Here is a 26,215-nt window from a genome sequence, read left to right on the forward strand (position 1 = left end):
TGAAATGCCGACACAGCTACAGATTAATCTAAATCTCTATGCATATTTATGCAAATCAATGCACGTGTACTCTGACGGTGCGTTAAGCTTGTTGTTGTCAGAGCGAAAAAAAATGTTGAAAGGGTATCATGTGTAAACAACTACAACTCTCTAGTACTGCGATCGATCAAAAATGATACGGCAAGTCCGAGTCTATCCCCACAGGACGTTGAGTTTCTGCCACTTGGTAGGCTCCGGAATGGGTACTTCGGGATTGAGCCGTATCTCATCAATGGCGGCTTGGAGGGGGATCTCGGTGAGGGGCACGAGACGGGTCCGTTTATAGATTTTCCAAGCGACAAACGCTGTGAGCACGAGGGGAATATCCCTAAGTTTACAATGTTAGCTTGTCTTTTTTTTTGTGCTATTGCACAGCTTGGAAAAGATGACATACAGATAAGAGGAAACAAAAGAAGGAGCGCTGAAATCGCCGCGGGTGAAATTTACAAAGCCTCCAGTCAAGAGGAAGATGACGCATGTTATCAAGGAAAACCACGAGCTATAGACTATTTATATTGTTAGTGAGAGTGCAGGATAAAAAAAAAAGGCCGGTGGGGTAGCGAATTGCTGTGAAACTTACTGGACCACCAATGCCTCCAAGGTAGGAGCTCAGTTGAGATATTTTGAGCCTTGAATGCCTGAAGCAAACGAATGTGGTTGAAGCAGATGACAATCCATGAAATAAGAACACCGGCAGCTGTCAGATCCAGGAGCCAGAAGAACACCGTCAAGGCACTATTAGAGACGCTCATGTAGGCGAGCAGCATGAACAGCGTCTGCAAAAGCACACACATATAGGGGGTACCCCAGCTAGTCGTCCGGAGGAAGATCTTTGGTGCCTGCTGTTTGATAGCCAGTCCATATAGCGCTCGTGTGCCGGCCAGCAAGCTCTGATTTCCGGCTGACCAGGCAGAAGTCAGCACCACCGCATTGACGATTGACGGCAGCGCTTTGATCCCCGCGCGAGATGCTGCAGTAACAAAAGGGCTTTGTGTAGCCGTTCCAGATTCATCAGAGAGGTGAGGATCGTCGCTGGGGACAATCATTCCCACAATCAATACAGCAAGAACATAGAAAATTGTAACTCGGGCGAATACCCGCTTGCATGCTCTTGGGATACTCTGACGAGGATTTTTCGTTTCGGCGGCAGCCATTGCCAGACTCTCAACTCCAGCAAAAGAATACACGGCATTGCTCATGACAGCCCAGAATCCAAGGAACTGGCCCCAAGAGCCGCTCGCAATATATTCAACAAAGGGTCCAGGGTGTTTCCAGTAGCGAAAGCCAATCCGGTCCTGGCCGCTAACACCACCGAGGTCTATCACAAGTCCAAGAATGATGACACCAATGACAAGAAGAATCTTGAGCAATGCAAAGAAAAACTCAATTTCCGCATAGACCCTGATGAAGGCGATGGCGACGAAGAAGGTGATGACGATCAAAATCGTAATCCAAATAGCCGCGTCTAAATCCGTCCAATACTGAATCAGAACCACGGCAGCGGATATCTCGCTGGGAACCGACATATATGCTCCGTACACCACATTCCAACCGACTGCAAAGCCGAGCGCTGGATCGACGAGAAATTCTGCATGGCGGATAAAGGAGCCAGTCACGGGAAGAAAGGCTGATACTTCTCCCAAGGCGAATTGAACTGAGCAGACGACGAGGCCAACGAGTGCGTATCCTAGCAATGCTCCGAGAGGTCCGCCGGTTTGAATGGAAGATCCTAGTCCTAGAAACAGTCCAGTTCCCTATGAAGCGCGGAATAGGCGTATTAGTGACATGATACAGGCCGAAATGGTGGACGTGCAATGTCCAAGTTGATTGTAGTTGGAAATTCCGTATTGGTCCACAGTTGCTCAAGCAAAGGCAAAGGAACCTAGCGCGTAAACGTCTGACTTACAATTGCTCCTGCCAGTGCAATCATAGACAGATGTCTCTGTTCGATTTGCCGCGACAGATATCTTTCCTCCTCATCGTGAACGACTTGAGATCTTCCAACGATTGGCTCTTCAGCCTGAATGCTCACGTGGTCATCCTGCTTATTGGTGGCCATTGCTGTCGTAATCAGAGGCCGTCAACAGCAGCAGGGCTCCAGTAGGGCTCCAGCAGGTACCAGATAATGGAGGCAATGAGCGACAATCGACACCTATGTAGCTCTCAGACGGGAACAAAGCTGAGAGCTCGGGAGCCAGAAGGAATGCATGTTTTCTAGGAAGATTTAGGGCCATCTTTCTCCACCAGCAAGAAATCAGAGGGCACGCCAGCGAGGGCACGAGCACTGGTTGGGATTTGGCTCAAGTTCGCCATGGGATCCCCACATCGCGTGCTGGAGGAACGGACCGAAAAGGGCTGCACTATCAGTTTCAATTACAGTTACACTTACAGTTATGCAGTCGCTAATCTCCCTCGCTTGGTCTGTGCTGCCTCTGACCACCGAGTACTCCGTACAGATGGTTATAATACAATCTTAAGCTACAAGGAGCTGAACAGTTCTGAGTCTATAAGTTTTCTTTCTTCGATATCAGACGGACATCTTCGTATATATTGCACTTTCAAACAGCTCACCTGAATAAATCCAGGGCCAAATGTCTCACGAGCCTGCCTGGTAGATGATAGGAGGGGACTCAATTCAACTGGCCGTATCGGAGTGTACAGTACCTTGCTATTTCCGGACTCTTTATAGTCTTAAAGGCTTCAACCCCGCAAAAGATGAACCCTGCATCAACGTTCTCTTTATAACTTCCTAGAAATACAAAATCTGAATTTTCAAATGACATTATTTTGAACAATTATTGCGCCAGCGGCTTGGCCTGTCCCTGTCAAAAATAAATGAATTTTTTCCGTCTGTGTCTTGGCTGGAGCTTGGCATTAGTGATTGGAGACCCGAGTGGGGGAAGGCTGAACGGACTATCTCCACTGGTGCAGGGTCTACCTGCTCCTTGTGGCATAGTCTCCTTCTCTCACAATACGATGTCGGAACTATGCCGACTCCCAAATTACCTACCTTGTCGTAGTCTAGGCAGTAGCCCGCCCTTACAGAGCAAAGATGTCAACGTCGTCGGTGATATCCTCAATGGCTTAGACCAAAGTTAAAAAAGAACACTGATCAAGATCGCAGCCTTCAAGGGATATTTCTTAATTTCTTCAAGATGAACATTTCTGCAACAATTGCATTTTATTTTATTTTTTTATTTAAGTGAATAATAAAACCAACAAATAAAAAAAAAGGAATTTTGAGTAAAATGTTAAAATCAAAGTTTTCTTGGACGTATATAGTCAAGTATACTCGCCATGCTCACAGATTGTTGCTACAGCATGAGGCAAAGTTACACATCTGCTCATTCAAGCTGGAGACGGAAGGTGGCCACCTCAAACGGTCGCAATTCAACCTGCACCTGGCCATCGGATATACCAAGTTCTTCGCCATCGTCTTCAAGCACGTTACATTTCCACACTTTCTTGACCGGCAAGGTGGTCTTGATAGTGCCTCGGCTCTTGCCACCAAGAGCCTCGTAGATTCTGACAATCACACTTCGACCCTTGCGAGTGGGTAATTCACCCTTCGATACATCTTCATCGTCCTCGCCCCTTTTGATCGTGTCGAGCACAAGCGACGGGAAGCCCTCGAGTTTGACCGCTTGCAATAATGACGCCGTTGCGGTTGTGGATGAAAGATGCGAGCGCAATTTCAGAGGATGGTTGAAGTTATACGCTGCACGAACTGTTCGCGCATCGAGTGGTCCTGCATGCGGGAAGATTGCATATCGGATATGATGGCGACCTATGGCACGTTAGTTGAAGATGTCATCTTAAGAGGACCACTCTGCTTACCCATGTCAGCATGAGCATCCGGCGCCTTCGGAGCACGAAGAAGCGAGAGACGCATCAAATTGCCACAAGTGGCGAAGCCATATTTCGAGTCATTGAGGATTGAAACTCCGTAGCCATTTTCCGAGAGATCCGCCCATTTATGACAGCAGACTTCGAATTTTGCCATGTCCCAGCTACTCTTCGTCAGCATCAGTTAAATGGCCACATGATATTCAATCATACCTGGTATTGTAATGAGTTGGCCTCTTGACAATGCCATACTGAGTTTCGTATGATGCTTCTGTATTGCGGATGTCGACTGGGAATTCCACCTTCAGGAATTTCATCTTTTCTCTCCACTCGACTTCACTCTCCATCTCCACGTAGGACTTTTGTCCCTCGACGCTGGCTTTGAGACTTATAATTGTCTTGACCCAGCTATTCTCACTGATCCGGGTTTCGGTCACCAAGCTTGCTTTGTGTGGACCACTTTCCAAGATCTCAGTCTTCCCAGCCGGAAGCTCTTGGCGGGACTCTAAGTGATATACTTCAACATCCCATGCCTGCCAGTAAAGAGGTTTGTCGTCAAAGATAACGAGTTGGTTGGCTTTTTCCCCAGATGGAATAAGTTCACGATCGACGGCAAGGTCAACGAGTGAAGTAATGCTTCCACCTACAACTTCGATCTTGTAGTCTTTGTTGGCAATTTGAAATACACCCTTCTTGACCTCTTTTACAGACACTGAGGATTCTGGAGACTTTTCTGACAGCGTTTGGTGCTTCAGAATACCGGTATCGCCAGCCATAAGGCAATATTGAGGAGCTCCAGAGTCGTTTTCTGTATGGGGCAATTCAAGTATCTCAGCACGGGACCAAGGCAGGGTGTTCACCGCTGTTAAAGTGGAGTCAGACGAAACACGCTTCGAAAATCCAAGGAAAGAGAGTATGTCTTCGAGCAATTTCTCGCCCGTCTCAAATACTTCCGCATAAAGCTGCAAATCACATTAATATACGAAAACAACATGAATCAGAGAGTTATGAGACTCACCTTATCTGAGTCATCGTAGCACATTTCGATCGAACTTCCGGGCAAACAGTCGTGGAATTGACAAAGTAAAACCTTCTCCCACATTTCATCAATCTCTTTCTTGGGATACTTGTAAGAATCCCCTTTATGAGCAATATCTTTGAGACTGGCAAAGGTAGCTAAAAGCTCAACATCGTGCAGAAGGATTTCTGCCTTCCTATTGTTGCGCTTGTTATTTGCCTGCGTGGTGTAGGTGCCTCGATGGAGTTCAAAATAGAGTTCCCCAAACCAAGTCACAAACTCCGTGCCATCCTCTGCCCGCTTTTCGAGCCTATCGAAGAAGTCTTCCACCGAATGCCCCATTTTAACACGCGGAAGTAGCCCTACGGTGTCACTCAAGCCGCGACAGCGCCTGAGCTTCTCTAAATGCTCATATGTGGGGCCACCGCCTCCGTCACCTTTTCCAAAGACAAGCAGAGATGTCGCATCCTGGTCCATAGACTTGTGTTGGGTGATACTGCGCTTAACGTCACCAAAATGCGCGTCGGCCGTATATGTCTCTGATGGTGCCATATGACAAATAACTTGGCTGCCGTCAAGAGCGACCCAGTTGAAGGTGGTATGCGGGAAATTATTGATATTGTTCCAGCTTAGCTTTTGAGTAAAAAACCGCTTCATCCCAGCGAGTCGGCACAATTGTGGCAGCTGGCTGGAGTATCCGAAAGTATCCGGAAGCCAAAAAGTCCTGCAACGGTCGCCAAAATGGCTCTCAAAGAATCGTTGTCCGTACAGAAATTGTCGTACAAGTGACTCGCCGCTAGGCATGTTTGTATCATGCTCAACCCAGCTCCCACCGATTGGTTGAAACGTCCCCTTTTTCACCTTGTCCTTCACACGATCATAAAGCGCGGGGTAGAGCTGTTCCAGCCACTTGTACTGTTGGGCTTGAGAGCAACAAAATCTATGCTCGGGGTATCTGTCCATCAAGTCACACTGATTAGCCCATGAACGGGCTACCTTTCTTTTCGTCTCGGCCCAAGGCCATAGCCAGCATGTATCAATGTGGCAATGACCAATTGCATAAACAAGCGGCTCATGCTCAGTGTCATAAACTTTCGACGAGTTAACCTTGTCACCGAGGTATTTCTTCGCAATCTTTCGCCCCTCCAGGACAGACTCTTGACTTCCCTTTCCTTCGATGAAAGCATCAATAATGGCATTGCCAACCTGGAGAGCTTCATGAGATTGCCAGGAATCGCCAGGAAATTCCCGTGCAGCATCTAAAAAAAAGTTAGGATTTATAGAGATCTAGAGTCACACAGTTTTGAGAAGAAGGGCTTACCGCCAATAATCCAAAAGTCAACGAACAGTGCTTTAGCTTCCAGGTTCACAGCGACAATATCGGCCAGGTTCAACCGGAAATACTTGTCCGGATTAGGCGGCTGGATGGAATCTCCACCAGGAGCATTTCCGAACATGCCATTACATGCCATTTCGATGTAGAAGGTATGCCTTTTACCGTCTCTGAATGCATTAGGTAAGATCCACTCGTTGCGCTCTCCGCCACCGGTGAGACCCTGTAGAGGAGTACCATCTTCGGTCCATATGAGTCCTTCATTACTCGCATCCCAGTGAAACTCTAAGCGTTCTTTATGCTGCAGATCCGAAGGAACTTGTAGCTCGATCTTGAACCAATGCGTTGACCAGCTGGGTCCGAACGATTCACCAACTCGAGTAGGCTTGAATTCGTGGGACACAGCTTCTTTGAATGGCGGCCTTTCAAGGTTTGGAACGGAGTAAACCGACAGCTTTACAAAATCATCACCTGATGCTCGGCCTTCATAAAGCACTCTATCAAGGAGCCGGTGTCAGTTATTTCGCCAAAGATTTGCGCCTATGAAGTATCAACATACGAGAGCAGACTTTGGCCTCCATATTGGCCCCCATCTGTAAATTGCCTGAGACGATCCTTGTAGATGCTCTGGATCTTTTGGCCTACAGGGTATTTGGCAAGCGTCGGGTATGAGCTTGGAGCTCTATTTGACGTCTCGCCGCCCATGATTGTTCAATATTCTTTAGTTTGCTCGTCAAGCCGTAGAGATTGAAAGAGGACGAAAGCTCGAAGTCAAATAATAATGTTCTATATGAGCTTCAAAAGGATCTCAAGCTTACAATGCCGAGCGGGGCAAGTGGAGAGAGCATTGGAGCTTCGGCTACACAGCTCTATCCCTTACAAGCACATCGAAGAAGCTGCGTGCGCAAGGGACCAGCTAGGATACGAGGAGCTCCTGGAGGGTCATGACCTCAGTAGGTACCACAGGATTGCGGGGAAGTTGCTTATCAGAAGAGGTACTCATGATTATTGGTCCGTCCGCAACTATCGTAAGTTAGTTCGGCTGATCCGAAATGCGTCGGTTGGAAAGGGAACCAACCCCTTGAACTGGGACCAGGGCACTCCCGACTCCTCTCGGCGGGAACTTTTGCCGAGCACTTTAACCATCTCTCATTCAATGTAGTTATACCTCCTAGGCGTAATACCCGATCTTTCACCACTGTACAGAGGTCGATGCTGGCTTTCTCTCCTTTTTGAGATCTTGTCAAGTTTCTAATTAGAAGGATATTGTCCAAGATACCTCTCTGAATCATAATGCAACTCTACCTAGAATATACAGAGGAAGGATGGTTCCAACAGACTTTCTTTTCTACGAAGCAAATAGACAAGCTATTTCCACATTTATAGTAGGTAGGTAACATAGTGACGCACCATGTAGTGAAAGTTATTCTGCTCCATTTCCAGGGGAACAATATTAATACTCCCAAGTGTAGTATTCTCATGTCACCTGGTTGCTGACTTGTTGATATGGAGCTGCTCGCTATCAGCCTCCGCGCTAGTGGGAACTAGTACAGTGTGATGTTTATCGGGCTACGGAGTATAGTGGTATCGTCGCCATACAAATTCGACATGGCGGGAGCCGCTGGCCCATAACCATCCTCAGCCCACGCCGCCATGAAATGGCCACCATGGTCTTCCAAATCCCAAGACGATCGCGATGATAGTGAGCGTTCTGTTTCTTGGACCAACTCCCTCAATGTTACAGATTGGTCGCACTACACCGATCCGCGGACAATCGTCCCTACGATTCTGCTAACGGGGACGACTCTCTTCTTTGTCCGTATCTATCGATCGTATCTGCGTCGCATTCCAGCAGCCTCAAGCATTCATCCAGATTTCTTTCGTCGACGAAGTCTATTTGGGCAGGTCACAAGTGTCGGCGATGGCGATAATTTCCGTCTCTTCCATACACCTGGAGGACGGCTTGCGGGATGGGGTTGGATGCCCGGTCGGCGAGTGCCCGTGAAGAAGGAAGAATTGAAAGGAAAGACGGTAATTAAAGATCCACTGAAAGACTATTCTGTACAAAGATTGATATTGGCTAACGCAATTATACTTGAAGATCCACATTCGGCTGGCCGGTGTGGACGCCCCCGAGCTTTCGCATTTTGGCAAGCCAGCTCAGCCTTTTTCCAAGCAAGCTTTAGACTGGCTCACATCGTACATATCGAACCGCCGCGTGCGAGCCTATATCTACAAGCGCGACCAATATGACCGTGTTGTTTCTACAGTTTATGTACGACGATGGCTCTTACGCAGAGATGTCGGCTTGGAGATGCTAAAGAGAGGGCTTGCTACTGTATATGAGGCAAAAAGTGGAGCAGAGTTTGGGAAGCTCGAAGCTAAATATCGCAACGCAGAATGGTGGGCGAAGAAAAGGAGGAAGGGCATGTGGTCGGCCAAAAAGGCAGATTTTGAGAGCCCACGAGAATTCAAGACCAGAATGTCCATGCTGGAGGATGTAAAAGATCCTAAGTCTTGACATCCACTCCTTTTGCTTGTTCCGTCAAGGCTTCTCGGTAGTAATTGAGTTATGCATCGTTTTACAATTGGGCGAACCAGCGATGCAATGTTGATGCGAGCATGATATATATACATTTACATATGTGACGGCAAACAAGACAAATGATTCTACACTTATAATGGATCCACTACAAAGAATTGTCAAATATTATCTCACTTGTACATATACCAAATTAAGCAATTTCAATGTTGTTTGACTTTTAGGTAAAGGCTCAACTGGAAATCTATGAGGGTACCGGGGTCGCACTGCTAGCTCCGGGAGCCACGCAACCCCAGATTTCAATTAGTTAACGACCCTGTTGATTCTTAACCTCGGCTCGTGGGCAGGGTGCAGTACAGCACAACTGTCACACCCATACGAACAAGCACCTCCGCGAAAGATGGGTTATGTTTTGTTTATCTATAGAGGGGCAGCTTCACCATGGCCGGAGAAGTACGACAGCCCATTAACGTGGAATCTTTGAACGCATATCTGAGCAACCATGTACCGGAAATAGCTATACCCGTTAAAATCAAACAGGTCAGCCATCTTCTGTGCCTCGTACCGCAGGGAACAGAGTTATCACTGACACCCGTCACAGTTTGGATTCGGCCAGTCGAATCCAACCTACCAGCTCACGGACCGTACTGGAATGAGATACGTGCTACGGAAAAAGCCTCCCGGGAAACTTCTCTCAAGAACCGCACATCGGGTGGACCGCGAGTACAGAATCATAGATGCACTCCAGGGAACAGACGTGCCTGTCCCGCGGGCGTACTGTCTTTGCGAAGATGACAGTGTTATTGGAACACCTTTCTACGTTATGAGTTTTCTGGATGGTCGAATCTTTGAAGACCCGACGTTTCCTGGGGTCTCGCCTGCCGAGAGATACGAAATGTATTTTCTGTTGATTTTTTTTTTTTTTTTGGTTTCTTGAATAAGAAATATCTTTCCCATGTGAGGATTATTTTGGCTAACATAAGTCTTTCTGGCAGGTGGCATGATGCCATACGCACGCTCGCAAAACTACATCGTATCGACCCCGCCTCCATAGGCCTGGAGAGCTACGGGAAAGCGTCAGGGTTTTATAATCGGCAACTGCAGACTTTCAACACAATATCCAATTCCCAGGCTCAAACTGAGGATATTGACACCAAAAAACCTGTCGGCAAGATTCCGCATTTTGATGATATGCAAGCATTCTTTCGAGATCCGAAAATGCAGCCTAGAGATCGCGGGACGCTGATACATGGAGACTACAAAATTGATAATTTGGTATATCATAAAACAAAACCAATAGTAATTGGTATTCTGGAGTGAGTATTGCATGTCCTTCGCGTTTTCACGTTCATAATTTATCTGACTTTTCTTTTTCTGTATAGCTGGGAGATGTCAACGATAGGACATCCGCTTTCAGATCTTGCCAATCTTTCAACTCCGTACGTCCTGGCAAACGTACCAGAAGGCAGCGGTATTCGGGATCACCCTGAATTTCGTCCTGGGGTCACTCCGGGAATTCCATATCGAGGCCAATGTATTCAGTGGTATCGGGAAGTGGCTGGATGGGATCCATCTATAGAGATGCCATGGGGAGATGCCTTTGGCATTTTCAGAGGGTCAATTATCATGCAAGGAATTGCTGCAAGGTCTGCACGAAGGCAGGCCAGTAGCGCCAAAGCGCACGAATACATTGTGCAGATGGCACCGTTTGGAGAATTTGCCTGGAGTTTGATCGAACGTGTCCGCGAAGGATTCCAATCAAAGGCAAATCTATGAAAAGAATCATGAATGATCATATTACTCGAGCGCTCTGTTATATGACTCGTGAATGTGCTATCTATAAAGAGAGCCAAGGAAAAATAGACAAATGAAAATGTCATCAGTGCGTATCAAACTATTGGGTTTCATCAAAACATAACTGTCGTTACTCGTGCTTCGAGCCCGCTAAGACGAGCAAGTTAAACCAAATTGCCATGACGTAGACCATCGTCTGGGGACTAATGGTACGACGAGAGGCATTCGTAAAAAAAGGAAATGAGCATCGCATGAATGAGGGGCACCAGAACGGACGAAACATCTCTGATTCGGAGAGACAAGAAAAATCCAGCGGTCTGGGGGTTATTTGGCGTGATCAACAATCTCATCGTAGAGACCATTGGGGATTCGGTCGAGGATACTAATAGCAAGCCACTTTATCTTGGAAGCTTGTAGTGGAGGGAATGACCTTAAAACTTTCATGGGGCTGCAAATCCGTAAGCAGACGCAGAGAGTGACAGGACATGGGCAAAACAAACCTTGGGCTCTCGAGGATCGCATCTCGGGTCATGATTAATTGTGCCACAATACATAGGACATTCATATGTGCTCCGGAGGCGAACAGAAAGTCCCAGAGGTGAAGTACTTCTGGAAGAGGTGGAGTGCAGGCGCAGAGTGTTAGTACAGATGGAAAGGCGTACAACTTGGCCTGCATGCCTTTTGACAGCAGATATGCTGATAGAGCTGGATCCACAATGGCCAGCACCCTATCAACAAGGGAAAGGCCTCGATGAACACCCTCCATAGCACCTCTCACATACCCAGGACACTCTTCTGTTAGAAAGCGATGGAAGGCCACGAAAGCCTCCACTTCACTGCGCGCAGCGTAGAGGAACGGAGCCGCAAGCACGTTCATCCCTTGCACATAAGTACCTGGCTCAGCACTTCCTGCTTCAGAGCCCTCGGTCGTGGTTGCGGTTGGCGGGCCGCGAGCATGCTTAGCTGAAGGTATAAAGTTGAACACCGGGTGGAGCTCAGGACTGGCTTCAGCCAGGGTTGTTATTGCAGATTGATTCTTGGTGCTAAGGTTGCGTTCCTCCTTGGCATCATGTAACCTCCAAGCCACGGCATTCAATAATCGGATCAAGCTCGCTTCGCTAACTCTTCTTCGGAAAAGAGGATCAGTCGCCAGTGTACGAAAGGTATCATTGCGGATTTTCGAATATGCCGGGGAGGGACCGCGGTGAATCAAACCAAGGTAGTTATCGGTAGGTAGAGAAGGCGCGCTGAGAAAAATTAACCACAAGTAGATCCGGGAGGTAGACTGGACTTTATTAGTTCGTGCTTATCCATTGCATTGCTGGATGAGTATACCATTCCGTCACTGTCACTTGGAACGCCGTGAGCGAGAACCAATGTCTTTATTTCTTGAATACCCAGTGGTATCTCATTTTTAGCCGGGACATGTCTTAACATTATATCTAAGCTTTTTGGGGTGGTGGTTGGTGTCGGTAATGAACTCTGCCCCGCGCCACGTCGAATTGGAAGTGCGACGGTGGGTGGACCTTTCGTAGAGGCATCGCTATTCGATCTGGCTCGGCCAAACGGTCGCGACGAGCTAATTGCAGACAATTGATTGTTGAGGGAATCTTTATGGAAAGCAGATACGGAGCGCTGTTGTCGAAGGCGTGACTGTGCAGAAATCGGGACGTTCAGAGCGGCCGATTGTGACAAGGCTTGGGTAGAGTGCAACTTGCGAAGACCGCGCGGCTTTGGCGAGACAGGTGTGGGATTCCAGGGGGCAGTTGGAGGAGGTATATTGGGTATCGACGGATTAGACGATGTGGACGACATCACATCGGCGAGCGGAATGGAGAGATGTCTTTTAAAGATACGGTTCTCAGGTATGACCCCTAGGTGTTAGATCAGGGGTCGAAATGGAAATATGATCACAATGCTTGAAAGGACCACATGAGCTGAGAGAACTGAATGGAAAGAAAGATTTCGTAGTTAAAGGAGCGAACGATATGAGTAGGTTAGAATTCGTGATTGACCACAACGAGCGTGAGAAAGGTCGGTGCTGATGGTGATGTCGTCGCGGTTTGGAGTTGAGCCTCTTTCCCCTATAGCCAACCAGCCACGGCGCGTGCTTCCCCAGCCACGCATACTCCGTAGCTAAAAACAACCCCCAAATTTCGGTTGTTTGGCGTGCACTATGGTACAAGGTAACTGTCTTAAGAACCTTTAAGCATGGCGCTGGTAACACCTTGATAACATTATGACTCGAACTGTATTTGAAAAAATATTTAGGTAATTGTCAGTATGTAGATGACAGGAGTATGGAATCGTCTCCGAAATCTCTCCATTCTCCTGGCGGTGTTGCAAAATGGTAACAAGGGAACAAGGCTAATCACGTGGTTCTCTAGCTGTGACTTGGATTTCGCCCCAATGATTGAGTTAGCAGCAATTCGCTCCATCGAAACTTCATAAAACATTCTAGAATATTAGGTCCTGCACCGTTTGCTAATGAAGAGCGGGAGAGTCACAAGGTAAAAACTCGGTGAGCTCCTGTTCGAGGCTCCACCATGTGCAATGTGGGGTAGATTTTCAGCTATAACTGCGACCCAGATCATTAGCTCAAAACACACCCCTAGATGATCCCAGTCATCATCGATTTGGTTTAATTGAGACATGAGGCCTCCCATACTACTATAAACTCATTACGGAACAGCAGGTACGATAATCCATAGACCAATTTAACATACTTAAAACCGTAGAACGTGGGGACTAGAATCCTAACAAAAGTGGGGATCAGTTGAGAGCGATTTATCAGTCTATTTGATAAGAACTTTGTAGATGGATTTAATCCGGTAGTACTTGATATGAGATGAGTTTATTTGGTTGTTATACTATATTTGTATGTTGGTATATCCCGCCTCATATGATCCGTTAGTTGGTCTCATGCGGTCTCAGTGATCACTGCCTGTCAAGATGCTAGCAAAGGCTGTACTCAATGCGAGACACTCTTAATATCAATGTCCTCATGATGATCCCCACATAAAAATCTACACATTGCCAGGCGGTGGGTGTTTACAAACTACTCCTTGTCGTGTCGCCCGAAACGCGCTAAGGGCGGCTCGCGCATAGCGGGGAATCGTACCGTCTTACGGAGTACTCTACCGTGATGAAGGATGATATCAGGACGGTGGGGATAGATAATTTGGGCGAAAGGGCCAGAACTGAGTTTGACGGAGGTTGAGGTACTGACGGCGATGTGCTCAGTCTTTGCCTTTTGACAACCCACTCGAGAAAAGTCAGTCTTCGGTAGGCCGAACATGATTGGCCGGGAAGATTTTCTCAGGCTAAATTCGGGGTAGACCAGGACGGCTATAACTAACTAATGCTCCGTTCAAATCTTTTCATAGATTAGATTTGCCTTCTCCCGCTTCGGGAGGGACTGGGGCATAACTATACTAATCACCTACGACACTTAGAGCTTCCACCTCGCACATGCCAAACATGTGCTATGCTCCATACTACGCTGTCATCCATTGAAACGACATCGACCTGCTACTGCGGTCCAGGAACATTGCGCAATTCTTTTCTTCTCATTCTCTCTCTCTGTCTTTCGCCTCCGACTCGGCCTTGGCTTTACGTACCAATGTGATTCATGCTTCAATAAACGTGACAAATTACATTGGTCTTTATCTACACTTTTGGAATCATCATGTCGCCTGGGACATGATGTGACGGCTTCCGAGGACCCAGATGGGATATTCTCATTTGATGCAAAGCTCCGAACTCTGGGACTTACGTGACAGAAAATCGATTAGACTTTGGCTTTGGTTCAGTTAAAGGCTGTCGTTGCGTATGGCGTGCTCTCGGCTAAGCGAAAAAAGGTACAGATCGCGTCGAGTGAGCCCCAGAACTAGAATTTCTCTCCTCCAATGATGGTCCGTCTGAGTGATGCCATCGACACCCATACGCTCATCACTGCCCGTTGTTCACCAAGTTGATGCTGAGACAAGCAAAAAGCCCTGGAAAGCCACCGCCCGCCCATCATGTCGTCTTATTGCTCATGTGTTCATCCACTGCTGTGCCAATTCTCTTCTCTTGTGCTTTCCTTTTCATTGTTTTTTTCCCAGCTCCCGCCATAAGAGGCTTGCAGTCTGGACCCCCTTTCGGTCCGTTCATTTGATACTATTCGTCCGATGTTTGTGCATTGCTCATCTTGATCGCCCTCATCTTTCCGGGGTCATACGCATCGTCTCATCATTGTGCAGAGAAGAGTTTGAAAAAAGCTGTGGGAGTCTTATCTGCGGTGCGGCGTCGCCTAGATCGCATCTGAAGGAAAATTGATTCCTTTCACGATCCTTGAGATCTTAGCGTCCTGCTTGGCTTACCTCCCTAAGTCACTTTTGTTTTATTATATTAAAGCATCCCACCTTCTCCTCGTGTTCGGATAGTCATCTTGCATTCGGGTTCTGCTTTGCTTACGGCCCTTACCATCCCGTTTGGCCGCCTTCTGCAGGGACTAAGCTCCTCAGACCAAAGCATCCCGGCCAGCATCGACTGCGCCTGTCATTTCCATAGACATGGCTGCTTCCCTTCCTTCCAAGACTGGCCATCTCCTGGCTAAGGTTCTTGGCATCAAGCTGGATGACCAGAGGCAAAACGAGCAAGCCGTCGTGACCCGCGGTGAATCTATTGTTTCTGTTTCCACCACGGACACGTTTGTTGAGGAAGAACCGACCGCGGTAGAATGGGTTCGCGAGACCTTACCATCTGGTCATGAGCTCGTTCAATATGCACGCAGCCTTTTCCCCTTCACCAATTGGATCCTTCGTTACAATCTCCAATGGCTTTTCGGAGATCTTGTTGCTGGTAAGTCTTTTTTTTTCCCCGTGATATAAGATATGACACCGTATTAAGATTTACCCCTTCAGGTATCACCGTCGGGTGTGTCGTTGTACCACAGGGTATGGCCTACGCCGGTCTGGCAGAGCTAAAGCCTGAATTTGGTCTGTATTCTTCCTTCATGGGAGTTCTCATCTACTGGTTCTTCGCCACGTCAAAAGATATCACCATTGGTGTAAGTGTACTTGATAAAGTTGCAACAACAGGTTCTGGGTGCTGACGTATTCCTCAGCCTGTTGCTGTCATGTCCACAATCGTGGGAAACGTTGTCCTCAATGTTAAAAAAACCAATCCGGATCTTGCACCAGACGAAGTGGCATCTGCTCTGGCAATCATTGCCGGGGCCATCATTGTATTCATCGGTTTGGTGCGCTGTGGTTGGATCGTAGATTTCATCTCGCTCGCATCCATTTCAGCTTTCATGACTGGCTCGGCGCTCAACATCGCTGTGGGTCAGGTACCTACGATGATGGGCATCTCAGGGTTTTCCACTCGCGCCTCAACCTATCTAGTTGTCATCAACACCCTCAAGCATCTTGGCCGATCGAATCTAAATGCTGCCATGGGCTTGACAGCCTTGGCCATGCTCTACATCATCCGATCGGCTTGCAAATATGCCGCGAGAAAGTACCCCAAGCACGAGAAACTCATCTTTTTCATCTCAACTTTGCGGACAGCTTTCGTCATCCTTTTGTACACCCTGATTTCCTGGTTGGTCAACCGGCACCGGAGGTCTCATCATGCGTTTAAGATCTTGGGCAAGGTTCCTAGAGGTATGCTTTCACTTCGCCCTATTTCCTCTCAAATGATCTTTCTGCAACCCTTTCACTGACATTGCAATGCAGGCTTTAAGCATGCCCGGGTCCCCACTGTCAACAAGACCGTCATCAAGGCTTTTGCAAGCCAATTGCCTGCTACAGTCATTGTACTCCTCATTGAGCACATTGCCATTTCAAAGTCATTTGGACGGGTCAACAACTACACAATCGACCCATCCCAGGAGCTGGTCGCTATTGGTGTCACTAACCTACTCGGACCGTTCCTTGGAGGTTACCCTGCTACCGGATCTTTCTCGCGTACAGCCATCAAGTCCAAGGCAGGCGTCCGAACTCCTTTCGCAGGTGTCATCACTGCTATCGTGGTCTTGCTTGCTATCTACGCGCTCCCTGCTGTCTTCTACTACATTCCAAATGCCACGCTTGCTGGAGTCATCATCCACGCCGTTGGCGACTTGATTACTCCTCCCAACACCGTCTACCAATTTTGGCGTGTCTCCCCACTGGAGGTACTCATCTTCTTCGCAGGAGTAATCATTACCGTCTTTTCCAGCATCGAAAACGGTATCTACACCACGATTTGCGTGTCTGCTGCCTTGCTGCTGTTCCGTGTCGTTAAGGCCCGTGGCCGATTCCTCGGTCGGGTCAAGATCCACTCTGTCGTTGGTGACCACGTTCTGGAGGATGATAAAGATGATGCTCGGGAGCCTCTCAAGGGAAACAACGATGCCTCTGTCCGAAACATCTTTTTGCCCATTGACCACCAGGATGGTTCCAACCCTCAAATCGATGTGGAGCGACCTTACCCTGGCATCTACATCTACCGCTTCTCTGAAGGATTCAACTATCCCAACGCCAATCACTACCTTGACAAGCTGGTGGCTACCATCTTCAAGGAGACCCAGCGGACTGATCCCTTCACCTATGGACGTCCAGGAGTATGTCATCTCAGCGTTGTGTTTTTCGTTTTCTTTTTTTTTTTTTTTTTTTACCATTTCAGTTTGGCTAATATTTACCCTTGCAGGACCGTCCATGGAATGACCCTGGCCCGCGCCGCGGCAAGGAAGTTCAAGTGGATGACCACCGGCCTACACTCAAGGCTATCGTCCTTGACTTCTCCTCGGTTAACAACGTCGATATCACCTCCGTTCAACAACTCATTGATGTACGCAATCAGCTCGACCGCTACGCGGCTCCCGACCGGGTAGACTGGCACTTTGCATGCATCAACAACCGCTGGACAAAACGTGCTCTTGCATCCGCTGGTTTCGGCTACCCTACTCCCTCTGATAGTCAGTTCCACCGGTGGAAACCCGTGTTTAGCGTTGCCGAGATTGGCGGCCAAGACTCTGCCGCCGCGGTCGCCGAGAAGGACGAAAATATCAAGGAGCTCCAGCGTCTACGTACACAGGATGCTGAGTCTGCTCGGTCGCAAAGTGCGCACAAGGATGAGATCCACATTCAATCGCAAAGCTCGTTGGAAGGCAAAGACTCTGCAGGCTACGGCACGGCCTTGAAGGTTCCTCATCCAAAGGTGGCTGTTGTTCACGGCATCAACCGCCCACTCTTCCACATTGATCTCACTAGTGCGCTGCAGAGTGCTATTGCCAATGCTGAGGCAAAGTCGCTTCAAGCAAACAACTTGGAACTGAAGCCCATTGCTTGATCTTTGATATCCCTTTCATTCTGTATTCTTATATATCCTTTTCATCCTGTCTTCTTCTACATATCCCTTTCTCATACCATTTTCTACCTTTTCTCTTCCCCCAATTTTTTGGGTTCAAGGCATATATACATATACCTGAAGCGTTCTAGCGGCCTTCATCTACCTTATATCATCAAACAAAAATATAATACAGCCGATTGGATGGCCACATCTTGGAGAGGTCCTTATTCAAGACACACTTGAAAGTATTTAAGTGCCTTTTCTGGTCATCTAATGCAAACAATCTTCTCCCAAAAACTTATTCTTTCTATGTTGAATTAGTTTCAAGTGAATTTATGCTTGTATAGGTCTTCCTGTAATATCTAAAAGATGCTCAACCAGCTACATGAGTAAACAGAATTTATTTCAACTGAATCAAGCCCGCCGTGACCATTTCTTCCAGGGACAAGATATATCTCTTGCGCTTCAGCGTCGACGAAGGTGCCGATGCAATCCCTTCGTTCTGCCGGCCTACCTCGCTAGTATTACCCACACTGTCCTCACCAGTCTTTGCTTCATTGCTACTTCCTGTGCGCTCTTTCGCAGGGGACGAATAACATGCCACTCCCGACGATCTATAGCGCTGCTGCTGCTGCTGCACCACCCGAGGTTCTGGATCCTCTTCTACCTCCTCTTCTCCAACAAAACCTCGTTGTGTAATTCTTGTACGCTTACGAGAACTTGAACTTGAACTTGAGCCTGCTGAAGCCGCAGATGAAATCAACGATACATCTTTTCCAACTGACGGCCTCTCCGGCTGTCCTGACCTGGAAGAGAACGTTACGTTTCGCATTTCATCTTTCGCTTTTGCCGGCGGGTTGTTGTGCGGAGACGAATAATGCTCGCCGTCGATTGTCGATTGTATTTTTGTTGGTATCTGGTCTTGATCCTGACCACTGCACTGATCGTTCAGAGTTGCATTTTTCTTGCTAGAAGTTGTAACCTTGACAGAGCTGGTCCTTTTCAAAGACAGTTCTCTCTTGGCATGTAGCTTTGCTTGTCTCTCCGGCTGGGCTCTTCTCGGGCGTAGATTATGTCTTAGGGGAGCAGAACGTTCCGATACTGTGTCCGGTTGAGTATCAGTAGAAGTGCTGGTTGGAAATGTCACTGGCTTTGGTTTTGGTTTTGGTTTTGGATCTGAGGCAGTTGAGATACTTGAGTCTGTTTGTTGTGGAGGACTTGTTATCCTGCAATTTGATACTGTTGTCTGGCTTAACGGCACGTTGTGACCTGGATTTGCATTTGCGTTGGCATTTGACGACTTGGAAAGCGTTGAAGAACGAGAGGAGAGTCTAGGCTGCCTCAGACGACTCGTTGGATAATGCCTTTGTTTGGCTGCTGATATCTTGACCCCAGCTTGTAAATCGTCGTTGAGCATCACGTCACTGTTATTTTGCAGAACTAAATGCATTTCCTGCGACTTCACGAGTTGCATCTCTTGTGCCTCTTGCATAGATTCCATGCAGAAATTGGTGCTATGATTTTTGTTTGGGCTCGACAGATGTCTGTGCACTTGCGGCGGGGCAATTCCAACTGGACTGTCCCTTTCTGCCTGTATATATCTGCCACGGCAGTCTTTCGACATTTGAATGCATTGTGTTTTAATAGTCCTACATTGAGCTTCCAGCTGGCTGCTTGCTAGTGTGCATCTCTCAATCTTTCCTTCCAGGTGACTGATTCTCGACCGCAACGTTTCATTTTCGTGTTTGAGAACAGACATGCAAGCTTCGAGCGCAACTGCGGCATCCTTTTGGGTTGCATCCAGCGTATCATGGAAGCCCTGGAGGCCTGTGTCGAGCTTAGCACTCAGTTCTTTTGCCAGAGAAGTTGCATCTGTGGCTGCAGACGATGCTGCAGCTGTGGTGGATGTAAGTGCGGCATTCTTTTCGACAGTAGATGCCTCGAGTCTAGCTAGTCGCTCAGAAAATGCGGCAAGAGATAGGCGGAATTTATGGGCCCAGAGGAGAGAGGTGGGTGATGATGGTGCAGGCATTTTTGCTGTGAAAGAGTGGGCAGATTAATCAACTTGAAGGCAGAAACGAGGCCCAGTGAAGGAGCACTCTGCTTTAGGAGGAGCTGATGCCTGTGAAAATGTTTAGAGAAACAGGGAGAGGCTTATTCATTTGTGGTCGTGATGTGTATCTGCAACGAGCAGAGGATCCCATGACGGTATAACCATAGCATGCGTAAGCGAGTGAGAAATTAGTCTTTAACAATGGACATAGAATATTAAGTGCACACGGGAGAATCAGATCAAAGAAATCATAGCATTGGTCTAACGTGGTAAAGGTTGGAAAAAGAGCATCATCATTATCATCGGCATTCCTGGTCATCTGAACGTGTCAACTCCGAATCTCCAGATGAGTTATCATAAGCACCACCTAGAGAGCAAATGGCACAAGCAGGTCCCAGGCCGAACCGATGACCTATCTAACGAAGAAATTGGATAGAAACAAGAGAAGACCCACAGCCGACAGCCGAATGCAGGATAAAAAAGCAGCAGACAAGTATGCAGAAGACAACTAGAAATCGAGAGATCCCAGAATTAGAAAACCCCCAGGACTTCCCTACTTTTAGTAAACCCTAAATAAATTCCCCGCAGGCCGGGCGAACCAGCTCTGCTCACCATCACTTTTCCTCCTGTTAAGAGGACATTCCCGACCAATCTATTCGATGCTTTACCAAGTCAAAGATGATGTCGAGAATACGTGATATACCAAACGTAAATTATTAGAAGTGAACTTAGATGAGATCTGGGATAGAGTCAGCATTTTGAAGCAGCGCATAACCGCATCAAGATAGGACTTACCAGCAACGTTCATGGGCATCTCCTCGATCTGGGTGCTGTAAAACTGCTCAATTTCTCTCATCATGCGGACATCGTCAGCAGTGACGAAGTTGATGGCAACACCCTTACGACCGAAACGACCACCACGACCGATACGGTGAATGTAGTTCTCACGGTTGGCGGGGAGGTCATAGTTGATGACCAAAGAGACCTGCTGAACGTCGATACCACGGGCAAGCAAGTCAGTGGCGATCAGAACACGGGAAGAACCAGAGCGGAACTCCTTCATGATGAGGTCACGCTGAGTCTGGTCCATGTCACCGTGCATGGCAGAGACGGTGAAGTCCCGGGCGGTGAGCTTGTCGGTGAGCCAGTCAACCTTTCTCCGGGTGTTGCAGAAGATGACAGCCTGGGTGATGGTAACAGTCTCGTACAGATCGGAGAGAGTGTCAAGCTTCCAGTCCTCCTTCTCGACGGCGATGTAGAACTGCTTGATACCCTCAAGGGTAAGCTCGGCCTTCTTGACCAAGATACGGACGGGGTCACGCATGAACTTGGTGGTAACCTCAAGGACGTCCTGGGGCATGGTAGCCGAGAGAAGGACGACCTGGGTGGACTGAGGCAAGAGCTGGAAGACATCATAGATCTGCTCGGTAAAACCACGCTGTGGAAAAGGTCAGATTTGGGCTCCAATAAGCGAGAAGAAAGGGTTTGCATACAGAAAGCATCTCGTCGGCCTCGTCGAGGACGAACATCTTCATGGAGTCGGTCTTGAGGACACGACGCTGGATCATGTCGTGGACACGACCAGGGGTACCGACGACGACCTGAGGGCCGTCCTGAAGGGCCTTCATGTCATCACGGACACTGGTACCACCAATGCAGGCGTGGCACTCAATGTTCATGTAGTCGCCAATGGCAACAACGACCTTCTGGATCTGCTGGGCAAGCTCACGAGTAGGAGCAAGGATGAGAGCCTGGCAGGCCTTGACGTTGGGGTCGATCTTCTGGAGAACAGAGATGGAGAAAGTAGCGGTCTTTCCGGTACCGGACTGGGCCTGGGCAATGACATCGTGGCCTGCACGAGTTTTAGTTGGCTAGGAGCGGGGATGAAAAGGACTTGATGCTGGCTTACCCTTGATGACAGGCATAATAGCACGCTGCTGAATGGCGGAGGGACGCTCGAAACCATAAGCGTAGACACCTTCATGATTCGATTAGCAATGCTCTTGAAAATGCAATCCGGGCAAAAAGCTTACCGCGCAGAAGCTCAGGCTTCAGGTTCATGTTGTCGAAGGAGTCGACGGTCTCATCGTAGTTGGATTCGATGGTACCTAAAGAAGTATCCCGTCAGTATCTCGTTCGAATTTTACGTTATCAGTGCAGACATGGGCGAATATCGCCACTTGCACCCAACATTGAGCCATTTTATCGATGAAAAGGATTCATACCCTCGGGGAGCTCCTCAAGACCTTTGTCGGTAGCCATGATTGCGATGAATGGAAAAAGATCGCAAGGTGTGCCTTTGCGATCTAAATGGAACTGCGCGTAAAGCGGTTGAACGGTGTCCTCAGTAGGGCACCGCGACGAGCAAAGTTAAGATTGAACTTAAAAAACTAGATACCAAGACTCCCGTTTATGAGAGTCGATCGGATCTAGTGGGTGGTAAATGTATGCTTTGTTCTGGTGTATCAAAGTTGATGAGGAGAAGAGAAGAGGATCGGAAGAGCGCAAGATGATCTCAAAAATTGTTTCCTACTAGTGCGGGCGAGAAAGAGTATGACACTAAACTGTTTTGGGACATTCGGAACAAGAATCTTTTCAGCAGCCCCTCACCATTCGCCGTCACTGCTTGAGTGAATTTACGTGATTAAATTCTTCACTAGGACAGATAATATCTAAAATTCAATTACTTTATCACGTCAAGATGATACTGTTGTACTGCAAGCTATGAATTTTTGAAGTTGTAGTTATAAATGGAATGTCGGTGGAGAACTTCCTACAAAATTCACTGCCAGGGCTCATATGATAGTTGTGTGCTGGTGTTTGCTAAGCGAAGATTTCATGTTTCCCGAGTGGCCAAACGTGGTTTTCACGGATTTACTAGTGTCACAAGTTTCACCGTTGTCAGAAATCGACTGTTTGGAAGTGAACCAGATGTCACCGTCGGTGATTTCTCCGGAAATCCAAAACCAGGCCTTAAATGGCAAGATAATCAATCTACCCAGCCATATGCGACAGGACTTGATTGATGAGCCTGATGAGTCTGGCGAAAAGCCAGTCACGATACCCCAGCACCCTTTGGGGATTAAACCTGCGGGTAACGCCTATGTCGCCCGCTATGATATGAAGACAGCATGTGGCAACTTCTACTCACTCGCAGACGAATTAATCATCCAAATATTGGAAAATTTGGATGCCAAGTCCTTGACACGGCTTGGAGCAACTTGTAAAGCACTTTATGCTTTTTCCACCTTTGAGGAATTGTGGAAGACTCTCTTCATTGAGTACGAACCCTATTTTGTGTTTCTCGAATTTTCTCTCCTTAAATGTTCAGATCTTTCATTTTTGAGTTTTATATACAGGTTGATATTGCTGCGCATGCTATGCTACTTATTGTTCATTGTTTTCTGTGTTCGTTTTTGGTATAATGAATTCCCCTATCTTGCAATGTTTGGTGACAACTTGCGGCCTGCAAAAGGCTTTGTGTTTTTCATACTCTAGAGGTCCAATTTAAATTTTCTACTGCAAAATTTCATCTGCATATGTGTATCTGTTTCGGGCACGTGCTAAGATTATCTGGAATAGGTCACCACGGGAGCAAATTCAATGGCATGGCACTTGGCGTGCGACTTACTTTGCTAATTCCCTCTTTGCAAAATACCCTGTTGATTGTTCTTATCTCTTCTCTGACGCTCTTCATCGACCTTTCTTCTGTGCCCATACGCCATTGACACCATACGTGTCCAACATACCCGCGCGCAATCAAATTGCTCGTCTATCCAATCTCACCGCGGCTGAATTTTCAGCTGAATGGACAGACCGGCCATTTATCCTAACGGAGCCTGTTCGGGAATGGCCTGTGTATCATCGCTGGTCAGTGGATGGACTGAATGAGCAATATGGCGACGTTGAATTCCGAGCCGAAGCGGTGGATTGGCCGATGCGAAGTTACATCGAGTACATGAAAAATAGCAGTGATGAAAGCCCACTATATCTTTTTGACAGAGGATTCGTCGAGAAGATGAAGCTGAAGGTTGGAAAAGAGGAGGGCGCTGATTACTGGATTCCTGGATGTTTCGGAGAAGATCTCTTTGCGGTGCTGGGCGACCAAAGGCCAGATAGCAGATGGCTGATTGTCGGACCGGAGAGGAGCGGTAGCACATTCCACAAAGACCCGAATGCCACAAGGTAATGGTGCAATAAAAAAAATTCGCAAGTGCATATTCTCATTGACTTTTCTCGCAGCGCTTGGAATGCCGTGATCAGAGGCTCCAAATACTGGATCATGTTCCCTAACACCTCAACACTCCCTCCACCTCCTGGCGTGTTTGTTTCTGAGGACCAGAGCGAGGTGACAAGCCCTTTGAGTATCGCTGAATGGCTCTTGAGTTTTCACGCCGAAGCGCGCAGGACCAAGGGATGTCTCGAGGGAATTTGTCAGGAAGGGGAGGTTCTCCACGTCCCATCCGGTAAGTCGGTCCAAAAGAGTCAATGTTATCTTCCTTCCACTGACCTGTATCAGGATGGTGGCACCTCGTCGTCAATTTAACACCATCTATCGCCATCACACAAAATTTCATTCCACGCGCTCACCTGTCAGCCGCACTTGGCTTTCTTAAAGATAAAGCTGATCAGGTGTCGGGCTTTAAAACTGACGTCTCAGATCCATTTGAGACATTTGTGCAGAAAATGCGTGAGAGACATCCTGAAGTCCTAGAAGAAGGGCTGCAGGAGCTAGAAAAGCTCAGAGAGAAGAAGAAGCGGAAATGGGACGAGGTTGTGAAGAATGACAGCGGAGACAGCGGCGAAAATGGCGGAGGATTTAGCTTTGGGTTTGGAGGTGACGATGATGAAGAAATACCTTGAAGAGCGCTTTATTTGATTTGAACTAATGCTATATCGAGATCGTCAAAACAAGATGTCGCTGGAAGGTTCCGATATATGATCTTCGGGCACTTGGATATCGCCATGCCGCTAAAACTTAAAATAGGCGCGGATGATAAAGCAGTTAGAAGTATCGCCGCAGCTTAGATGCCTTCCGCTGAAAAAAGATTAAATTTCAACCATGCATTAGCTGTGATGCTGCAATCGCCACCTTTCTCCACATTCTGGATGATAGGCTTAGTGACATGCCACGCTCTTCGTCGCGCTCGAACCGCCCCAGATCAAATAACCCACAAACGCCCCGACTGCTACGGCAATCATAATCCAGCCGTTATACGTCATAAACAAAAGCCTACCAGATGATTTAGATTTATGTCCAAGAAACCAACATAAGTCCGAATACATCGAGCGCGGGAAATTACTCACATGATGAAGAAGCTATAAAAGACCTGTATCGCGTATAGAAGCGCCTTGATGACCTTGGACTTTCTGTCAAGCTCTGCAGCGTTCCTCCCTGGCCAAAGTAATGAGCTCACTTCCTCAGGACGGTCGTTTGCTGTGGATAGCAGGGACAGCTGTTCAGCTTCGCATTCATTCACAAGAGAATCCTGATGCGAAAGAGAAAGAGCGTGGGTATTGGAGCCAAAGGGCAAAGCGGAATGAATAGCACGTTGTATTAGTTGCTACTTACGTGGAAGAGTGGCCGCATGCGCAGCGCACCTTTGCTCATAGCGGCGGGAGATCTCGCGGACATATTCATACCCCGCCCCAAGGGCAACGATAGCCACAAGTGAGCCAAGTAGGGTTAGAGTAGAATGAACGTGCCATGAATAAAACACAATGCAGAGATCCTTTGTGTTCCAAGTAAACAGCATCTGCAAAAAAGGATTAGGAATTTTTGTCGTTCATTCTTCCGCTAGGGCAATCTATGACGGCGGCAGAGAGAGTACTAACATTCATGCTGCAACGGTGAGCGTGGTCCATAGGCATGTCGCCGTGGGTGCCATGGTCCATCATGCTGGTGCTTGCTTTCTGCCTTGTATAGTGTGCCTTTAAAGTGTATGCTTTCGCACGAATGAGAGAAAATTATTTTGAAGCTATCTAAATAACCTAAGCACTAGACGCAGGTATTGAAATAATGTAACGATCCACGTAGCCAGATACCTGAGGTTAGTCGGGCAAGTAAGGTGGTCAGCACTGAAGGCCAAATAGTGAGGGTATTGACGTTTACGGTCACGTGTTAGCTCACGCGGACTTGGTCGATTGTCGTAATTGATAAGCAAAAATCAATTATCAGCGGACCCGCTTTGCAGTTATGAGCAAGAGCTTACATTCTCGATAAATTCAGACCGGCAACCGCTCATCTTTGTAAAATAATCCCAAATCAAA

At 47.6% G+C, this 26,215-nt stretch overlaps 10 protein-coding genes across 10 annotated transcripts; 4 read left to right on the forward strand and 6 right to left on the reverse strand.

Moving 5' to 3' along the window:
- Positions 1 to 4: 4 nt before the first annotated feature.
- L228DRAFT_242273 (hypothetical protein) lies at positions 5 to 2,030 on the reverse strand. Its single transcript, XM_018331405.1, has 3 exons — positions 620 to 2,030; positions 434 to 545; positions 5 to 367 (listed from the first exon to the last, which is right to left on the reverse strand). The coding sequence occupies exons 1-3, from the start codon at positions 1,563 to 1,565 to the stop codon at positions 193 to 195; spliced, it is 1,233 nt and encodes a 410-aa protein (XP_018191446.1). The 5' UTR covers positions 1,566 to 2,030; the 3' UTR covers positions 5 to 192.
- Positions 2,031 to 3,309: 1,279 nt separating this feature from the next.
- L228DRAFT_225531 (glycoside hydrolase family 38 protein) lies at positions 3,310 to 7,106 on the reverse strand. Its single transcript, XM_018330386.1, has 6 exons — positions 6,796 to 7,106; positions 6,225 to 6,733; positions 4,904 to 6,162; positions 4,099 to 4,847; positions 3,877 to 4,049; positions 3,310 to 3,826 (listed from the first exon to the last, which is right to left on the reverse strand). Exons 1-6 carry the CDS (start codon positions 6,939 to 6,941, stop codon positions 3,384 to 3,386), a joined length of 3,279 nt encoding a protein of 1,092 aa, XP_018191447.1. The 5' UTR covers positions 6,942 to 7,106; the 3' UTR covers positions 3,310 to 3,383.
- A 711-nt stretch (positions 7,107 to 7,817) lies between these two features.
- L228DRAFT_257412 (SNase-domain-containing protein) lies at positions 7,818 to 8,924 on the forward strand. The gene is made up of 2 exons (XM_018333981.1): positions 7,818 to 8,267; positions 8,338 to 8,924. The coding sequence occupies exons 1-2, from the start codon at positions 7,890 to 7,892 to the stop codon at positions 8,755 to 8,757; spliced, it is 798 nt and encodes a 265-aa protein (XP_018191448.1). The 5' UTR covers positions 7,818 to 7,889; the 3' UTR covers positions 8,758 to 8,924.
- Positions 8,925 to 9,155: 231 nt separating this feature from the next.
- On the forward strand, positions 9,156 to 10,659 carry L228DRAFT_257413 (APH-domain-containing protein). Its single transcript, XM_018333982.1, has 4 exons — positions 9,156 to 9,318; positions 9,380 to 9,675; positions 9,774 to 10,094; positions 10,161 to 10,659. The coding sequence occupies exons 1-4, from the start codon at positions 9,220 to 9,222 to the stop codon at positions 10,552 to 10,554; spliced, it is 1,110 nt and encodes a 369-aa protein (XP_018191449.1). The 5' UTR covers positions 9,156 to 9,219; the 3' UTR covers positions 10,555 to 10,659.
- A 237-nt stretch (positions 10,660 to 10,896) lies between these two features.
- Positions 10,897 to 12,387, reverse strand: L228DRAFT_264335 (putative mitotic check point protein; the record flags this gene model as incomplete). Its single annotated transcript, XM_018334562.1, has 3 exons — positions 10,897 to 11,020; positions 11,073 to 11,857; positions 11,908 to 12,387. 3 exons carry the CDS (start codon positions 12,385 to 12,387, stop codon positions 10,897 to 10,899), a joined length of 1,389 nt encoding a protein of 462 aa, XP_018191450.1.
- A 2,741-nt stretch (positions 12,388 to 15,128) lies between these two features.
- L228DRAFT_235024 (sulfate permease) lies at positions 15,129 to 17,892 on the forward strand (the record flags this gene model as incomplete). The annotated part of the gene is made up of 5 exons (XM_018330683.1): positions 15,129 to 15,417; positions 15,480 to 15,625; positions 15,683 to 16,223; positions 16,296 to 17,164; positions 17,251 to 17,892. 5 exons carry the CDS (start codon positions 15,129 to 15,131, stop codon positions 17,890 to 17,892), a joined length of 2,487 nt encoding a protein of 828 aa, XP_018191451.1.
- A 400-nt stretch (positions 17,893 to 18,292) lies between these two features.
- Positions 18,293 to 19,924, reverse strand: L228DRAFT_264337 (hypothetical protein; the record flags this gene model as incomplete). Its single annotated transcript, XM_018334563.1, has 1 exon — positions 18,293 to 19,924. The coding sequence occupies one exon, from the start codon at positions 19,922 to 19,924 to the stop codon at positions 18,293 to 18,295; it is 1,632 nt and encodes a 543-aa protein (XP_018191452.1).
- Positions 19,925 to 20,673: 749 nt separating this feature from the next.
- Positions 20,674 to 22,207, reverse strand: L228DRAFT_264338 (ATP-dependent RNA helicase eIF4A; the record flags this gene model as incomplete). Its single annotated transcript, XM_018334564.1, has 6 exons — positions 20,674 to 20,684; positions 20,741 to 21,383; positions 21,439 to 21,797; positions 21,855 to 21,923; positions 21,979 to 22,053; positions 22,171 to 22,207. 6 exons carry the CDS (start codon positions 22,205 to 22,207, stop codon positions 20,674 to 20,676), a joined length of 1,194 nt encoding a protein of 397 aa, XP_018191453.1.
- Positions 22,208 to 22,847: 640 nt separating this feature from the next.
- Positions 22,848 to 25,009, forward strand: L228DRAFT_225545 (JmjC domain-containing protein). The gene is made up of 4 exons (XM_018330387.1): positions 22,848 to 23,226; positions 23,528 to 24,130; positions 24,188 to 24,411; positions 24,465 to 25,009. The coding sequence occupies exons 1-4, from the start codon at positions 22,877 to 22,879 to the stop codon at positions 24,806 to 24,808; spliced, it is 1,521 nt and encodes a 506-aa protein (XP_018191454.1). The 5' UTR covers positions 22,848 to 22,876; the 3' UTR covers positions 24,809 to 25,009.
- L228DRAFT_909 (Ctr copper transporter) lies at positions 24,936 to 26,042 on the reverse strand. Its single transcript, XM_018336958.1, has 4 exons — positions 25,781 to 26,042; positions 25,518 to 25,701; positions 25,253 to 25,340; positions 24,936 to 25,178 (listed from the first exon to the last, which is right to left on the reverse strand). Exons 1-4 carry the CDS (start codon positions 25,841 to 25,843, stop codon positions 25,064 to 25,066), a joined length of 450 nt encoding a protein of 149 aa, XP_018191455.1. The 5' UTR covers positions 25,844 to 26,042; the 3' UTR covers positions 24,936 to 25,063.
- Between the last annotated feature and the right edge of the window lie 173 nt (positions 26,043 to 26,215).

Source organism: Xylona heveae (assembly GCF_001619985.1).
Source record: "Xylona heveae TC161 unplaced genomic scaffold L228scaffold_1, whole genome shotgun sequence".
Lineage (NCBI taxonomy): Eukaryota > Fungi > Ascomycota > Xylonomycetes > Xylonales > Xylonaceae > Xylona > Xylona heveae.

Coding starts and splice junctions, on each gene's coding strand:
- L228DRAFT_242273 (XM_018331405.1), bottom strand. CDS start 1,565: ATGTCGGTTCCCAGCGAGATATCCGCTGCCGTGGTTCTGATTCAGTAT. Junction 546..619: donor TTGGAGGCATTGGTGGTCCA/GTAAGTTTCACA, acceptor CAATATAAATAG/TCTATAGCTCGTGGTTTTCC. Junction 368..433: donor TCTTTTGTTTCCTCTTATCT/GTATGTCATCTT, acceptor TTGTAAACTTAG/GGATATTCCCCTCGTGCTCA.
- L228DRAFT_225531 (XM_018330386.1), bottom strand. CDS start 6,941: ATGGGCGGCGAGACGTCAAATAGAGCTCCAAGCTCATACCCGACGCTT. Junction 4,050..4,098: donor CCAACTCATTACAATACCAG/GTATGATTGAAT, acceptor GACGAAGAGTAG/CTGGGACATGGCAAAATTCG. Junction 3,827..3,876: donor GGATGCTCATGCTGACATGG/GTAAGCAGAGTG, acceptor AACGTGCCATAG/GTCGCCATCATATCCGATAT.
- L228DRAFT_257412 (XM_018333981.1), top strand. CDS start 7,890: ATGAAATGGCCACCATGGTCTTCCAAATCCCAAGACGATCGCGATGAT. Junction 8,268..8,337: donor AAGAATTGAAAGGAAAGACG/GTAATTAAAGAT, acceptor TTATACTTGAAG/ATCCACATTCGGCTGGCCGG.
- L228DRAFT_257413 (XM_018333982.1), top strand. CDS start 9,220: ATGGCCGGAGAAGTACGACAGCCCATTAACGTGGAATCTTTGAACGCA. Junction 9,319..9,379: donor TACCCGTTAAAATCAAACAG/GTCAGCCATCTT, acceptor CACCCGTCACAG/TTTGGATTCGGCCAGTCGAA. Junction 10,095..10,160: donor ATAGTAATTGGTATTCTGGA/GTGAGTATTGCA, acceptor TTTTCTGTATAG/CTGGGAGATGTCAACGATAG.
- L228DRAFT_225545 (XM_018330387.1), top strand. CDS start 22,877: ATGTCACCGTCGGTGATTTCTCCGGAAATCCAAAACCAGGCCTTAAAT. Junction 23,227..23,527: donor TGGAAGACTCTCTTCATTGA/GTACGAACCCTA, acceptor TATCTGGAATAG/GTCACCACGGGAGCAAATTC. Junction 24,412..24,464: donor GGTTCTCCACGTCCCATCCG/GTAAGTCGGTCC, acceptor GACCTGTATCAG/GATGGTGGCACCTCGTCGTC.
- L228DRAFT_909 (XM_018336958.1), bottom strand. CDS start 25,843: ATGATGGACCATGGCACCCACGGCGACATGCCTATGGACCACGCTCAC. Junction 25,702..25,780: donor CTCACCGTTGCAGCATGAAT/GTTAGTACTCTC, acceptor CCTTTTTTGCAG/ATGCTGTTTACTTGGAACAC. Junction 25,179..25,252: donor TTTTATAGCTTCTTCATCAT/GTGAGTAATTTC, acceptor ATCATCTGGTAG/GCTTTTGTTTATGACGTATA.